The sequence below is a fragment of the Leopardus geoffroyi genome, chromosome B3, assembly GCF_018350155.1.
Source record: "Leopardus geoffroyi isolate Oge1 chromosome B3, O.geoffroyi_Oge1_pat1.0, whole genome shotgun sequence".
Taxonomy (NCBI): Eukaryota; Metazoa; Chordata; class Mammalia; order Carnivora; family Felidae; genus Leopardus; species Leopardus geoffroyi.
The window spans coordinates 84,205,392-84,223,736 of NC_059337.1; the positions used below are offsets into that span (position 1 = coordinate 84,205,392).

At 37.1% G+C, this 18,345-nt stretch overlaps 1 protein-coding gene across 2 annotated transcripts in view; it reads right to left on the reverse strand.

Annotated features, from left to right (window-relative positions):
* The window catches only part of SNX6 (sorting nexin 6), a 61,062-nt gene that overhangs the window by 22,546 nt on the left and 20,171 nt on the right, over positions 1–18,345 (reverse strand). For both annotated transcript variants that reach the window (XM_045450667.1, XM_045450668.1), the window contains 3 exons: positions 16,613–16,736; positions 8,511–8,606; positions 6,695–6,800 (listed from right to left, as the gene is read on the reverse strand). In XM_045450667.1, coding sequence (XP_045306623.1) covers positions 6,695–6,800; positions 8,511–8,606; positions 16,613–16,736 — 326 coding nt within the window. The remainder of the gene's footprint in view (positions 1–6,694; positions 6,801–8,510; positions 8,607–16,612; positions 16,737–18,345) is intronic.

Consider the following 18,345-nt stretch of genomic DNA (forward strand, 5'->3'; position numbering starts at 1 on the left):
TACTGACTGAGCCAGCCAGGCACCCCTAATAGGATTCCATTTTAAATAATCGAAAATAAACTTAAGGATACTCCTAATTATTACAACTAACACTAGTATATATACCATTTCATATTTACAAAGTTTTTCTTTCTCGAGGGGGTACAGGCGAGGCCTGTGGGCTCCAGCCTGGTCCAGTTGGTGGAGTATGGGGGTCCCCAGGAAAGCAAACAGGGTACTGCTGGAGCCCCACAGGGTGCACTATGTGAGTCTGGGTGTGTAGAGGGAGTAAGTGCAGGTCTTGATGGAGGGACAGGGAGAGGACAGACTAGGACAAAGTTTCTCTTAACAGAGGAGTAAAACGTGTGAGATAATTCATCTTAATGTCATTTTATAAACAAGGGAACCAGTATAATACCAATTAATTATGTGACTTGCCCAATGCTCTAGAGCAAATTGGTAATAAATCTAGGAAGGAATTCAAGCTTCCTACACTTTATAGTTCTTAAGTACTGAACAAGCAAATATAAATAACTACTTCCTTAGAAGAAATCTATAAGTTACAAAAATAGAATAAAATATAAAAATAACTCTTAACCTTCTCCAAAGAATGACACAAGAATAAAAGGTATCAAGCCAGAGACTTTATTTCCTTTCTGTTACAGCATGTAACAGTACTCCAAAACAGAGGTTCTTATTTCTAGGTACCAGCTGAACTGTCTCTATAACAGAGGTTCTCAAACTTTTTGGTCTAAGGACTCCTTTACACTCTTAGAAATTATTGAGGATCCTAAATAATTGTGTTTATGGGGGTAATGTCTATCAATATGTACTGTATGTTTTTTAAGTAAAGCAAAATGATTAAAAGTATTAAAATCATAGTTAACATAAGTAATATTTCAAATGAAAATAACTATATGTATTTTTTTTTTAATTTTTTTTTTCAACGTTTATTTATTTTTGGGACAGAGAGAGACAGAGCATGAACGGGGGAGGGGCAGAGAGAGAGGGAGACACAGAATCGGAAACAGGCTCTAGGCTCTGAGTCATCAGCCCAGAGCCCGACGCGGGGCTCGAACTCACAGACCGCGAGATCGCGACCTGGCTGAAGTCGGATGCTTAACCGACTGCGCCACCCAGGCGCCCCAACTATATGTATTTTTAAATTAGTGAGCAGAGTGACACTATTACATTTTTGCAAATTTTTTGTCTTTATCTTAATAGAAGACAGCTGCATTCTCTTACCTGCTTCTGCATTCAATCGTAATATTATAATACACTGCTTTTGTTCAAATATGTGGAGAAAATGCAGTCTCAAACAGATATGTAGCTATATTTTCAGATAATTGTGGATATTCTTTTTAAAAAAATGTTTTTTAATGGTTATATTTATTTTTGAGAGAGAGACAGACAGACAGAGTATAGCAGCGGAGGTACAGAGAGAGAGGGAGACACAGAATCCAAAGCAGGCTCCAGGCTCTGAGCTGTCAGCACGGAGCCCGACGTGGGGCTCGAACTTGTCAACTGCGAGATCATGACCTGAGCCAAAGTCGGACACTCAACCGACTGAGCCACCCAGGCGCCCTGTGGATATTCTTCTTTGATACCACCCCAAAACTCAACAAGTAGTAGTTTCTTTAAGAGTTAGTTGTAATGACATGGATGGAACTGGAGAGTGATATGCTAAGTGAAATAAGTCATATAGAGAAAGACGATACCATACATTTTCACTCTTATGTGGATCCTGAGAAACCTAACAGAAGACCATGGGGGAGGGGAAGAGGAAAAAAAAAGTTACAGAGAGGGAAGGAGGCAAACCATGAGAGACTCTTAAAAACTGAGAATAAACTGAGGGTTGATGGGGGGGTGGGAGGGAGGGGAAAGAGGGTGATGGGCATTGAGGAGGGCACCTGTTGGGATGAGCACTGGGTGTTGTATGGAAACCAATTTGACAATAAATTTCATATTAAAAAAAATAGTTGCAGTGGGGAATCTAAAATCATATCAATAAACTTCCTAAGCTCTATTACATTAAACTCCATTGGTATAAATAAGTGATATTAATCCCAAGATCATAAAGTTGGTTTAACATTTGAAAATCAATCAATACATAATAGACTAAAAGGAAAATATGGGATTATCTGAACACTGCAGCTGCAAAAAGAGCATATGAAAAGAATCCAACGCTCATTCCTGATTTAAAAAAACACAACCTCTCAGAAAAATTTATAAGCAGTTTTTTCACCCTGATAAAAAGCATCTAGGAAAAACCTACACCAAACACCATAATTAATGGTTTAAGAATGAATGCCTTCCGGGGCGCCTGGGTGGCGCAGTCGGTTAAGCGTCCGACTTCAGCCAGGTCACGATCTCGCGGTCCGTGAGTTCGAGCCCCGCGTCAGGCTCTGGGCTGATGGCTCAGAGCCTGGAGCCTGTTTCCGATTCTGTGTCTCCCTCTCTCTCTGCCCCTCCCCCTTTCATGCTCTGTCTCTCTCTGTCCCAAAAAAAATAAATAAAAAAAACATTGAAAAAAAAAAAAGAATGAATGCCTTCCCCATAAGCTAAGGAACAAGGCAATGATGCCTATTCTCACCACTTCCATCCACACTGCACTGGAGCTATAGGTATAGCTTCAGTACAACGGGGCAAAGACAAGACATAAATGGAATCTAAATTGGAAACAAGTGTAATTGTTTTTATTAGCAGATGATCATCTATGTAGAAAATCATAAGGAATCTACGAAATAGTTACTGGAACTAATAAGTGAGTTTATTTAGTAATATTGCAAGATACAAGATCAATACAGAAAACACACTGTATTTCTATATATTAGCAAAGAACTAGAAACTGAAATGTAAAAAACACATCATTTATGATAGCATCAAAAAATAATTAGGGATCAATTCAACTAAAGGTGTATAAGATCCTCGGACTTCAAGCTGCATTACAAAGCTGTAATCATCAAGATAGTATGGTATTGGCACAAAAACAGACACTCAGATCAACGGAACAGAACAGAGAACCCAGAATGGACCCACAAACATATGGCCAACTAATCTTTGACAAAGCAGGAAAGTATATCTGATGGAATAAAGACAGTCTCTTCAGCAAGTGATGCTGGGAAAACTGGACAGTAACATGCAGAAAAATGAACCTGGACCACTTTCTTATACCATACACAAAAATAAACTCAAAATGGATGAAAGACCTAAATGTAAGACAAGCCATCAACATCCTCGAGGAGAAAGCAGGCAATAACCTCTTTGATCTTGGCTGCAGCAACCTCTTACTCAACGCATCTCCAGGGGCAAGGGAAACAAAAGCAAAAATGAACTATTGAGACCTCAACAAAATAAAAAGCTTCTGCACAGCAAAGGAAACAATCAGCAAAACTAAAAGGCAACCAACAGAATGGGAGAAGATATTTGCAAACGACATATCAGATAAAGGGTTAGTATCCAAAATCTACAAAGAACTTATCAAACTCAACACCCAGAAAACAAATAATCCAGTGAAGAAATGGGTAAAAGACATGAATAGACACTTCTCCCAAAGAAGACATCCAGATAGCCAACCGACACATGAAAAAATGTTCAACATCACTCATCATCAGGGAAATACAAATTAAAACCACAATGAGATACCACCTCACACCAGTCAAGAATGGCTAAGAGGAACAACTCAGGCAACAACAGATGTTGGCCAGGACGTGGAGAAAGAGGATCTCTTTTGCACTGCTGGTGGGAATGCAAACTGGTGCAGCCACTCTGGAAAACAGCATGGAGGTTCCTCAAAAAATTAAAAATAGAACTATCCTATGACCCAGCAATTGCACTACTAAGTATTTATCCAAGGGATAGGTATGCTGCTTCAAGGAGGCACATGCACCCCAATGTTTATAGCAGCACTATCAACAATAGCCAAAGTATGGAAAGAGCCCAAATGTCCATCAATGGATGAATGAAGAAGATGTGGTATATATACACAATGGAGTATTACTTGGCAATCAAAAAGAATGAAATCTTGCCATTTGCAACTATGTGGATGGAACTAGATGGTATTAAAGCGAAATTAGTCAGAGAAAGACAAATATCATATGACTTCACTCATATGAGGACTTTAAGACAGAACCAATGAACACAAGGGAAGGGAAGCAAAAATAAAATAAAAACAGGGAGGAGGACAAACATGAGAGACTCTTAAATATGGAGAACAAACAGAAGGTAACTGAAGGGAGGGGGGATGGGCTAAATGGGTAAGGGGCATTAAGGAATCTACTCCTGAAATCGTTGTTGCACTATATGCTAACTACCTTGGATGTAAATTAAAAAAAATAAAAAATTAAATAAAAAAAAAAAAACGGTGTATAAGACCTGTACAATATAAGTTAAAAAACATTGCTGAGAGAATTATAAGGAAGACCAAACTAAATGGAGAGATATACTATATTTACGTATCAGAAGAGTCAATATGGTTAAGATGTCAATCTTCCCCAAACTGACCTACAGATTCTACACAACCCCAAAATCCCAGACAGCATTTGTGTAGAAAGTGACAAGCTAATTCTAAAATCGATATGAATCGAAATAAGTCAATCAGAAGAAGACAAATCCCATACGATTTCACTCATATGTGGAATTTAAGAAACAAAACAGATGAACATATGGGAAAGGAAGGGGAAGAGAAGAGAGGGAAACAAACCACAAGAGACTCTTAACAATAGAGAACAAACGATAGAGAGTAGACAGAGGGAGGTGGGTAAGACATGGGCTAGATGGGTGATGGAAATTAAGGAGGGCACTTGTGACAAGCACGGAGTATTGTAAGTAATGGATCACTAAATTCTACTCCTGAAACCAATGTTGCACTGTATATTAACTAAGTAAAATTTAAATAAAAAAATAAAATCCATATGAAAATGTAAAGAACCTAGAGGGGCCAAAACAACTTTGGTAAAGAAGAAAAAAGCTAGAAGATTTATGTAAGAAGGGATGTTCAACATCATTAGTCATTAGGGAAATGCAAATTAAAAATTAAAACTACACAGAGACATTACTGACTTATGAGAATGGCTGAAATGAAAAAGAATGAGTATCCTTGTTGGAAAAGATGTGGAGCAACTGGAACGCTCATGTACAGCTGGTAGGAATATAAAATGGTACAATCATTTTGGGAAAAAAGTGGCAGTTTTTTCCAAAGTTTTTAAAAAGTTAATTATACACTTACCGCATGACCTGGTCACTCTTTCAGGTATCACCCAAGAGCAACGGAAGCACATGTCCATACAAAGACTTACATATAGATGGTTCACATCAGCTTTATTTATAACAGCCAAAAGCTAACAACAACCCAAATGTCCACCAATAGCTGAATGGATGAACAACTGTGATATATCCATACAATAGAATAATACTCAGCAATAAAAAGGAATAACCTCTTGATACACACATGAATGAATCTCAAAATAATTTTGTTGAATTTCAAAGCCAAATAATAAAGAGTACATATAGTATGATTCCATTTATATAAAATTCTAGAAAATGCAAACTAATCTACAGAGACAAAAAGCAGATCGGTGGTTACCTGGGGACAGGGTGAGAAGGAGGGATTACAAAGGGCTATAAGGAAACTTGTGGAGGTGATAGATATATTAATTACCTTGGCTGTAGTGATGATTTTACACATATGTCAAAACTTATCAAATTGTATACTCTGAATACTGCAGCTTACTGATATCAATTTTTACCTCAATAAAGATGTTAAAAAAACCCCATTAGCCTATCTTGAACTTTGAATGAATCTTTTACATACGTGATTTTGTAACATCATGTATTTGATCATTTAGAAAATATCGGTTCAATGAATGATGCAGACCTTCCAAATGTTGACGCACTTCAGTATACATAAACAGTATCAAAAATTCACATATTCCCATCAATCTCCTCCCTCAGACCAGTCTTTAATTATTGGGAACCAAGCTCATGGGGATGGATACAAGTTTTCCAAAATTCTACTTATTGCTGGAAAGCTTGACTTTTATCATTGTCAACAAATACTGTCAGTTGTTTTCCTTAAAGTGACAGGGTCACTTAATTTTTAAGAAAATGTCTACCAAATACTAATAATCATCATTTGTCCGTTGTTCTCTCAAGTAAAAATGGGGTTTTATGAAAAAAGCAACTAGTTTAGTTGCAACTCAATCACTAAAATGCTTTTCTAGAGAGAACCATCATATGTAATCAAAGTGCTTTACACATACCTCCCATCATTCAGATATTAAAAAATGTGAACCCAAGGGAAGTGATTTATTAATTAATAATTTTTACTGCTTCATCAAGGACATCCTTAATTGAAAAATCTGTTCTAACTGCAAATGCACTGTAGAAAGAATACAGTGACTATTAGCATAATTTGGTGCTACTGCCCTGGTCTGTGCTAAGGCATCAGTAATTTTATCCACCATGGCTTTTGCATTATCAGTGTAAATATCAACATGGTGAAAAATACAAAAAGCATCATGGATTATTATGAAGATAGTTTTTACCTCACAGACTTGCTAAAAATAAAAAGAGCCCTAGGGTCAAGGCTTCACAGACCAAAGTTTGAGAACCACTGTTCTATATCAAGACTTTTACAAACTGTAAATAAAATAACAACTTTATAATTATTCCATTAAAAAAAGGTAAGCTTTAGCCACAGAGAAAAAAACCTTACTTTTGTGGGATCTTGTCATCCTATCAGATTTAGCAGATGCATCCTTAACTCGGTTATGATATTCTAAAAGAAATGTTCGTTCATGCTCAAAGAAATCGTCTACGTCCTATGGGATCAAAAGAAAATATAATTTTTTCACTTATTTGCTTTAGTGTAATACATAAATCACTTTACCATTATAATACAAAAAACCAGTAAAACAGCACAGCTATCCTCTAATAATCAGATGTTCTACTGATTTCATCAGTAACTTCAGAGCCCCACATCAGGCTCTCTTCTGTCAGCTCGGAGCCTGCTTTGGATCCTCGGTCCCTGTCTCCCTCTGTCCCTCCTTTGCTCATTCTCTCTCTCTCAAAATAAATAAATAAACTTAGAAAAATTAAAAAATAAAAAATAAAAATACTTTCCTCCTTTCTAAAATAGCAATCAGTTTTTGAAAAAGCAGCAGTTGAAATGATATAAGACCCACATCAACAGAACACAAGGAAGAATCAGTGCTGACAAAATGTCCTTTAAAATTTGTAATACATATGTACCACTTTCCTTGACTGTTAAAATAGGATAAACCATCCAACTTGTAGGACTGAAGATTAAATAAAGTATGTGCTACCAAATACCACACTGTAAATGTTCAAAAAATATTAGTTACTACTAATCATACTCAATACAGAGCATTAAATGGAAGGAAGCAGGGTTCTTATTAGAAAGTAGCCAAGGCATATGCAATGTCAACATACCAAGTGACCCATTGCTGAAAACCAAAGTATAAATCAAATGAATAGTACTTTCCACCTAAGTTTTACTGTAGATGTATCTATAAAAACAGGTAATGATGACAAAGCTGCATCATTTATCTCTTTCTTAGTGTTTGTTTCATAATGTAATACTTAGGTGTTATTTATTTATATATTTAAAATTTTTTTAATCTTTATTTATTTTTTTAAATGTATTTTATTTTATTTTTGAGAGAAAGAGAACACTAATGGGGAAAGGGCAGAGACAGAGGGAGATACAGAATCTGAAGCAGGCTCCAGGCTCCAAGCTGTCAGCACAGAGCCCGATGTCAGGCTTTAACTCACAAACCGTGAGATCGTGACCTGAGCCGAAGTCGGATGTTTAATCAACTGAGCCACCCAGGTGCCCCTAAATTTTATTTTTATTTATTTATTTAAGTAAGCTCTATGCCCAATGTGGAGCTTGAATTCATGACCCCGAGATCAAGAGCCTCATGCTCTACCTGAGCCAGGCACCCCAAGACAAGACTAAAACCTCAAAGAAGCTCTTCTAACCCCAGATCTGAACCCAAGTCTGCCCCTAACATTTGTAAGACCAAGGGCAAATGTACAAATGGAGCCCCGCTTCGTGCCCCACCCTGCAGCTCTGTAAGGCACCTAAAGAAACCTCAGATGTATGTAACAGGACACTCCATTCTGCACACTGACCTCCCCTGTGCCTTCCCTTTCCCCAGCTGACCCATGGTCACCCTTGATTACCTACAGAAGAGGAAGACTTGGCTTCAGATTTGGGCAAAGAAATACCGGGTTCCAGATACTTCAAGCGTGGTCTAGTTTGGAAGGAAGGGGTATGTGCTCCAGGTGGGCAAATCCCCTTGGACTGCAGAACTCTCGCCCGTTGGGAGAAGGAAGGGCTTTAAAGAGTGGATTCCAGGGCAGGGGGCCCAGTTTCTCAGGCCTAAGCATTCTACTATTCAAACTTCTCTTTTACTCCAATGGTCACCTGCACATCTGAAATCTCCATCTTCTTAAAATAAGTGGATTCTTAAACCAATACCTCTGTTAATCAAATAAAATCTTACCTTTACTCCTGAAACAATTACTCCATCTGCTGATTTAACCATGTTTTTAAAGAAATCTTCAAGTTTCTCTTTTTTATTTTTTCCTCTCACACTCAGCTGAAAGAAAGGTAAACTTAAGTTGGCAATTTTTTTCTTTTTTAGATTACATATGGAAAGTAATGCCTCTTTCATTATTATTTACCACTTGCTGCACCAGGGTGTCCCATAATAGCCCATCTAATATCCTTATCTACTACCATGGTTTCAATGCTCACCATTATATAAATGATTCACAAATCATGATCACTACCACTAAGCTCTTTCCTGAATCTTAGATTCTATTTCCATTTGCCTAGATCATACCCTTATAAATGGAAATTCTGCTAACCTCACATTAGACTAAAGCAGTATTCATTATAATCTAATCTCCAAAACTTTCCTTTTCTTGGTTCTCCCTATTCATGGTTCCTCCTTCATGGTCCCTCCATCCAACCAATCTCTCAGATTCCCACATGTTCCCTAAAACCCCATACCCCTCATTAAAAATCCTGAAATAATCTACAACTTCTTTTTGTCTCTCAAAGCTCAAATTCTACCATCAAATGTCTGAAATTTGACCCTTTCCTTTCTCACTGTCCTAGTAAAAATCCTCATTATTTCTTGCTTAACTACCACATTGGACTACTAGTTAACATCTCTCATTTCTTCAATCCAATCCATTCTGATGAGGACTCCCAAAATTAAATTTTGAGCATCTCCTCCCTACTCAATAACTTTATAGAGTTTCACAATGTTCAGAGAATAAAAGTCAATCCCCTAGGCATGGTATTCAAGACTTTCAACAATCTGGTTCGATTTACCTTTGTACTCACCACCAAACCCCCACAGAACCTTATGTTCCAAATAGTTCTCAAAAGAAGCTCTAAATGCTTAGGTTCCCCTGTACCTGAAATAGTATCTCTCTTCCCACCAAAAATTCTATTCAGACTTCATTAAACATCGAAATTAAAACACATTCTCTTCATGAAACCTTTCTAAACTGCTGTATCTTTAGGCCTCTGAACGCACTCTGGGTGTTTTTCAAAACTGTGTTCTTATATTAACTAATTCACTTATTTAAAAAACTATTGACAAATGTATATTACAATCACGCACTGTGCTAGGCGTTCAGAAAATAAGGATGATTAAGAGGTGGTCCATACTCTATAAGAGTAATTTATGGTGCAGAGGAGAATCCAGAGAAACATATGATTAAACATAGGGTGAGCAGTACAATGTTAGAGGAATCCATACGGCACTTCGAGAACACCAAGGGAACTTAATACAGACTTAGAAAATGAGAAAGATAAGACTGGAGGTTGAAAGACCAGTCAGAGGCTGTTTCAATAACCCAATCAAGGGTTATAAAGGTCAGAACTAATCTTTAGGTCTGGTGATAGAAGGAAGTAGACACATTCCTAATATAGTAAGAGAGAAGAACAGACAGGATTTGGTGTTTCCTAATAGGAACAGGGAGCAGGGGAATGCTTGAGTGGCTCAGTGAGTTAACTGTCCAACTCTTGATCTCAGCTCAGGTCTTGATCTCGGGGTCTGAGTTCAGGCCTCAGCATGGAGCCTACTTAAAAAAAAAAAAGGAATAGGGAGTAAAGTCATGAGTAATTTTTAGGTCTTAAGAAATTGGAAGGTGCTGGTATCTTCTTTGAGACAGAGAACATAAAAGAAGGCCTGCATTTAAAGAAGAGCTCAAACAAGTGATACAGATTTATAAGTTAATAGATATAAAAGTACCTGCAGCCATAGGAGTCAATGAGATCACTTCAGGAGAATTTAGAGTTAGAAGTCTAAAGGAACTTCTAAATTTCTGGAGAAATCAGTGAGGAACCTTGGAAGGATCCTATTTAAATGAATGGATATATGGAGGAAAAAGCTCACAAAGGACACTAAGAAGGAGCCACAGAGTTAAGAAGGAAACTCAGAACAGATCCCAAAGATCCAGAAGTACATGGGATCCAGGATAGCTAGAAAGATACCTTTGTCAAAGTGGAAAGGCACAATGTAATATACTATGTTAGTAGAATAAAGGACAAAACCACATTATCATCTCAATAGCTATACTTTTTCATAATAAAAACACTCAACAAACTAGGAATAGAAGGGAACTTCTTCAATTTGATCAAGAGCATCAATGAAAACCCCACAGTTAACATCATACTTAATAGTGAATGCTTTCCTCCCAAGATCATAGACAAAACAAGGATGTCTGCTCTTGTCATTTCTATTTTACATTGTACTGGAGATTCTAGCCAGGGAAGTTAGGCAAGCAAAAGAAATTAAAAGTTGTCCAGATTGGAAAGGAAGAAAAAAAAGAAAAAAAAAAAAAAAGCTAATATATGCATGTGGCTGCCAAGGCAGATGAGGGTTGTGGGAGACACGTGGAGTTGTGGGATTTGATCTCTGATTGGCTTGTATTTCCTAGTGAACAAGGTCATTTTACATCAAGGAGGAACTGCTGCAAGTTGAAATTAGCTTTTATGGAAAATGGGAAAGAGCTGTTTGTTTTTTTTTTTTTTTTTTTTTTTTTTCAACGTTTATTTATTTTTGGGACAGAGAGAGACAGAGCATGAACGGGGGAGGGGCAGAGAGAGGGAGACACAGAATCGGAAACAGGCTCCAGGCTCTGAGCCATCAGCCCAGAGCCCGACGCGGGGCTCGAACTCACGGACCGCGAGATTGTGACCTGGCTGAAGTCGGACGCTTAACCGACTGCGCCACCCAGGCGCCCCAGAGCTGTTTGAAGTCATATATAACCTTGTTATAAATGATGGAGCAGGCAATCTAGGCTACATGAGAACAAAGTAAAGACAAAAGGGCTGCTAACAGGGTCAAAATGCAGAAGAGATCAAGTGTCTAGATGTACCAGAATCAAAGAACAATCAAAATATGAATAGGGAAAAAGAGAGCTATCTATGTTTGGAGTCTATTAATACTAGGGCTTAAGAACTCAGATATGAGGCAGGGTCCTGGGTATGTCCACTGATAAGGCAGCAAGAACTGAATGGACATTAGGGTGTTGAAGAGGTTATATATTTACTCTACTCTTAAGTAGACTCAGACTATACCTAGTAGAAACAGAGAAGGTATACAACTACTTAAGTAAGGCACTGAACATTAAAGGCAATCATTCCTTACAACAGCAACTATTTCTCAAACAACTCAATGCTAGAATAAGCTTTTCTAGGCCTCCCAGCTGCCTGATGGCCTCTTTAGACTTTAAGACACCCACCCTAGCTCTACTTCAGCAACTTATCAGTCCCATGGCTCTCTGAAACTTAGAAAACAAAACAGCACATGCAGATTGCTTTTCCTGCCCCACTGAAGTATGTAAAGATCCATGAAACAGCATTAGAACAACATTGAAAAAACCTCTTAGTTTTGGGCCTATAATCTCCTTCTTTTTAAAAAACTTTTTTTGTATTAGTTTATATTTCGAGAGAGACGGAATGAGAGAGCAGGGGAGGGGCACAGAGAGAAGGAGAGAGAATCACAAACAGGCTCCACACTGTCAGCACAGAGCCTCATGCGTGGCTAGAACCCACCAACCATGAGATCATGACCTGAGCTGAAACTGAGTCAAATGCTTAACCAAATGAGCCACCCAGGCATACCTTTTCTTCTTCTTCTTCTTTTTTTTAATTTTTAACATTTATTTATTTTTAAGAGACAGAGAAAGATAGAGTGTGAGTGGGGAAGGAGCAGAGAGAGGAGACACAGAATCTGAAGCAGGCTTCAGGCTCTGAGCCCGACACGGGGCTCAAACTCACGGACCGTGAGATCATGACCTGAGCTGAAGTCACACACCCAACCGACTGAGTCACTCAGGTGTCCCTTCTTTTTTTTTAATGTTTGTTTATTTTTGAGAGAGGGAGGGAGCACAAGCGGAGGAGGGGCAGAGATGGGGACAGAGGATCTGAAGCAGGCTCTGCACTGATAGAGAACCCAATCCTGGGCTCAAACTCATAAACTGTGAGATCATGACCTGATCTTACTTAACTGACTGAGCCACCCAGGTGCCCTGGGGCCTATAATCTTCTATAACCTGTTAATATACTTGCTATTAATTAATGATTAAAAAATATTTGCAAACCACTTTCCTGTCTTTTTAGAGTTTCTCCAAAATACCATGTGCTGGTATTAAAAGGGTTATTATAATGCATGACATCATTATCTCTATTAAGCATATATTAGTGGGAGGAAGAAAAAGAAATCTATATTGAAAGGAGAAAATTTATGAAACCTTAATTTTTTTCCAAAGCTATGTATAAATCTGATCTAAACAATCAATAATTCATTTGACAAAATACAGCATCCATTCTTAATAAAAACCCTCAACAATGTAGGGATAGATGGAATATATCTCAACATCATAACCATATATGAAAGACCCATAGTTAATATCCTCCTCAATGGGGAAAAGCGGAAAGCCTTTCCTTTATAGTCAGGAACAAGACAAGGATACCCATTCTCATCATTACTATTTAACACATTATTGGAAGTCTTAATCTCCGCAGTCAGACAACAAAAAGAAAAGGCACCCAAATCAGCAAGGAGGAAGTCAAACTTTCACATGATACTCTATGTAGAAAATCCGAAAGACTCCACCAAAAAATTGCTAGAACTACTACATGAATTCAGCAAAGTCACAAGACATAAAATCAACATGCAGAAATCTGTTGCATTTTTATACATTGATAACGAAGCAGCAGAAAAAGAAATCAAGGAATTGATTCCATTTGGAACTGCACCAAAAACATACCTAGGAAAATAAACCTAACTAAAGAGGTAAAAGATCTGTACTCTGAAAACTATAAAACACTTATGACAGAAATTGAAGAGGACACTAACAAATGCAAGAGCATTCCGTGCTCATGGATTGGAAGAACAAATGTTAAAATGTCAATACTACCCAAAGCAATCCACACATTTAATGCAATCCCTATCAAAATACCACCAGCATTTTTCGCAGAGCTAGAACAAACAATCCTAAAATCTGTGTGGGACCACAAAAGACCCTGAATAGCCAAAGCAATCCAAAAAAGAAAAACAAAACTGGAGGCATCACGATTCCAGATTTCAAACTATATTACAAAACTGTAGTCATCGAGACAGTATGGTACTGGCACAGAAACAGATACAAAGATCAGTGGAACAGAATAGAAAACCCAGAAATGGACCCACAACTATATGGTCAACTAATCTTCGACAAAGCAGGAAACAAATCCAATGGAAAAAAGACAGTTTCTTCAACAAATGGTGTTGGGAAAAGTGGACAGCAACATGCAGAAGAATGAACCTGGACCACTTTATTACACCATACACAAAAATAAATTCAAAATGGATGAAAGACCTAAATGTGCGATAGGAAACCATCAAATTCCTAGAATAAAACACAGGCAGCAACTTCTCTGACCTTGGCCAGAGCAACTTCTTACTAGACACACTGCCAAAGTTAAGGAAAACAAAAGCAAACATGAACTATTGGGACTTCCTTAAATAAAAAGCTTCTGGGGCACCTAGGTGGCTCAGTCAGTTAAGTGTCAGACCCTTGATTTCAGCTCAGGTCCTGATCTGATGGTTGGATCGAGCCCTGCATGGGGCTCTACGCTGAGTGTGGAGCCTGCTTGGGATTCAATCTCCCCTTCTCTCTCTGCCCCTCCCCTGCTGATGTTTTCTCTCTCTTTCAAAAATAAACTTAAAAGGCTCCTGCACAGCAAAGGAAACAACCAACAAAACTAAAAGATAGCCTACAGAATGGGAGAAGATATCTGCAAATGACATATCAGATAAAGGCTTAGTATCCAAAATCCATAAAGAACTTACCAAATTCAACACCCAAAAAACAAATAATCTAGTGAGGAAATGGGCAGAAGACATGAACAGACACTTTTCCAAAGAAGACATCCAGATGGCTAACAGACATATAAAAGATGATCACCATCACTTATCATCAGGGAAATACAAATCAAAACCATGATGAAATACCACTTTATACCTGTCAGAATGGCTAAAATTAACAACCTAAGAAACAGCAAGTGTTGGTAAGCATGCAGAGAAAGAGGGAAACTCTCTTGCACTGTTGGTGGGAATGCAAACTGGTGCAGTCACTCTGGAGAATAGTATGGAGGTCCCTCAAGAAACTAAAAATAGAACTACCCTATGATCCAGCAATTGCACTATTAGGTATTTACCCAAAGGATACAAAAATACAGATTCAAAGGGGTACATGCACCCCAATGTTTATAGCATTATCAACAATAGCCAAACTATGGAGAGAGCCCAAATGTCCATCAATTTATGAATAAAGAAGATGTGGTACATATATACAATGGAATATTACTCAGCCACCAAAAAGAATGAAATCTGGCCATTTGCAATGATGTGGACGGAGCTAGCATATATTATGTTAAGTGAAATAAGTCAACCAGAGAATGACAAATCCCATATGATTTCGCTTCTATGTGAAATATAAGAAACAAAACAGATGAACATATGGGAAGAGGGGGGAAAGACAAGTGAGGGAAACAAACCACAAGAGACTCTTAATGACAGAGAACAAACTGGGCTGACAGAGGTAGGTGGGTGGGAGATGGGCTAGACGAGTGATAGGTACTAAGGAGGGCACTTGTTGGGATGAGCACTGGGTGTTGTACGTAAGTGATAAATCACTGAATTCTACTCCTGAAACCAATATTGCACTGTATGTTAACTATAACATTTAAATTAAAAAAAAAAAAAGTTAAAAAACCACCACCACAACTGGAAAACAATCAATAATCTTTCACTTATCATTTTAACAAATACTTATTTTACATCTTAATTGTCAGCCATTATTCTAAAGCAGTGAGGATACAATGGTGTAAAATTCAAGCCTTGCTTTCAGAGAGCTTACATTTTAGTAGAGAGGACAGATAATAAATACATAAAAATTTAAAATACAGACATATAATTTCAGATAATACTAAGGGATTTGGCAATGGGACAGAGTACACAGAGCATGAGGCTCCTCTAGCTCAAGTGGCCTTGCACTGATAATACTCACTGTATGCCTAAGCTGCTCTACCAATTATTATTAAGGTTTTGGCCAAGGCCATGGATAAGGTTAAGCAAAAACAAACACATAAAAGTAAAAAAAGTGATGACAGCATTCTATCATGTGTTCTTTGGCAACCCAGTCACAAGTTATTTTCAGCTTCTTATAATTCATGACACAGCCAGAATTTTTTACAGTTCCTAGTTGTAAACGACCACATGCCAGTATCACATACCATATTTACACTTGTGAAAGTATCCAGGCTTAAAATGCTGTTTCTGTGATCCTGAGTTACTTCATACCCTTTCAAAAAAATGTGTTCTCTCTATTGCTAGACTTAGGATATTTTATTGTCATGTCTACTAAAACCAAACCAGAAGGGCAAATTTATATACATAAAATTCTTTGATCTTGATGTCAACTTATAAGCAAATAAGCACTATGCTACATTTGTTTTCTGCTAAAATTATGAGTTAATCTTGTCATTCAAATATAAATCCCAAGATCTGTATCACCTATCCATTAAAAAAAATTTTTGCCAGTACTATGAATGAAGAAATCTTTAAAGCTCAACCACATCAATTTTTCTATTTGCACTGTAACAGAGTTTTCAGGCGGGGAAGGAGGAAGATTAGGAGCAATTGGCACTGAAAAAGGTCAGTTAAACAGATCAAAAGGCAATGATTAACCCTAAAGTAATCTAGAATTCTTTAGCTCAAGCACCTCCCTGGAATTTCAGAAAACTTCAAACTCAAATTTAGGAAACAATCAAGTTGATAATCCTATTTCTTAAGAGGTTCACAATTCAGGATGAAAATCAATGTCCCATGCAGTAACATGATTTAGCCTCATTTCTTCAATTTCTTCATTTCTTCTCTAGTTGTATTGAAATACTCTATTACCACTAAAAAAAATGTCATTTTACACTACCTTGAAAAATAAGAACATTACAAAAAAAGGGTTTTTTCTAACTACTCCCTGCCTTTTACAGTGACTCTAAAAATAAACCTTGATTACTGCTTTAATCAATACTCACATCTTGATTATATTCCAAGAAGACATGGAAATTTAAGTCTTTTCTCAAAATAGGATGTGCTGCCACACGACATAGGAACACTTCATGCATTGCAACAGTCTTCTTGAATATTGCCAAATATTCACTAGAAACAATACACATAATTAAAGGTAAAACACTGCATCAACTAGAAAATAGTCCGTAACAGTTTTCAACAAATACTCCAAATTATTCTAAATGCAAAATTAAAGATACAAATATATAATCCATGTAAACAAAGGTTTTAGTTGAACTGTTAATAAAATGTATAAAATCCAGCTCTGAAAAGACTTCATGCTAGTTAATAGTATTTATTATATTTAAATGTTAATATTTTTAAGTTTTATGAACTTTTCTTCCTATGCAAGTTGGTGTTAAAGATAACTATAGGGGTGTTTGTTTTCAGCTCCAGAGAAAGTACACTACAAATTATTTGATACAATCTTTATGGATCAATTTCTCAATAATTACTGCTTTTAAATACCTGTGTACAAAAAAAAATCTAAACTCAAACCTCAGTAAGCATATTTTCAACATTAATAATTATTTTCATCTAATGACCCAAACACACAAGAAAAAAAGCACACCACAGAGAGACTAATTTTTGTCATTACATTGGAAAATTATGTTTAAAATATTTTACTTTCATCAGTGAATCACAGTGATCATATAGTAATATACGTCAGTTTGAAAAAAGAAACACTCAAGGAAAAGGCCCAATATTCTTGCTTCAACTACGTGCAAGGAGGATAAATTTTACATACCAGCAAACCAGCAGGACCAATGTTGGGAGAAGTTTGATCTCTGTGAGGGTAGTCATTCAGTGAAGACAAAAAAGAAGGATGCAGAGGATGGAGGTAGCAGTAGAATAAACCCAAGGTTCTCTGTTATCCAACCCCTAACCAGACCACAAAAGAATCATGATCAGGGCCACTGGAAAACCACAGATTCTTTAATATTAATGTGCTCTGCTAATTTCCAGTTTTCAGTCTTATAACTATAAAAGTATGTATCTCTGTCTCTCAGACTAATGCTTGCACCCAGCATGGACAAAAATCTTAAAATATGTCACCTTACACTTTGACAAAAAAGATCTACTTTGCTAATTTATCTTGTCAAACGAGTTTAGCATTCTGAAGAGGAGTCTAGTAGCCAGGTGCGTATATGCTTAAAAACTGAAACTAAGTGGAAGAGGAGAAAAGGAAATGAATGAAGAGGAGAAATGATCAGAAAAAGAGTGATGGAGGTGATGATGATACAAGGGAAAGTGTTTACTTGTACTGCTCTCAAAATACAGAAAACAATATCCTGTAAATCTAAAATTACTTCAAATGTCTAATAAGAAGGGAAAGATTCTGCATTTTCAGCAAATATGCTAAACGCAAAACAGAAGTTATCTCCAGTTTTTTCAAAGATTTAATGCATTTCTAGTATATGTGAAACTAATAATCATTTAATGAAAAACATTTTAAAACTATTCTCCTTTTACTTTGCTCCTATTCTTTTCCCCTTAGCCAGAAGCCATAGGCAGAAAGAAAGAGGGCAAAAATTAAACACAGACACAGCCATTTAGACAGGTGCACGTGTGCACACACATGCACGCACACACACACACACACACACACACACACTTTTTAAAAAAGAAAACAGAGTATGTGCAGAGTTGCTTGGTGCATATTTCTATGAGAAACAGAAAACAGAAGTTTGGGTAGTAT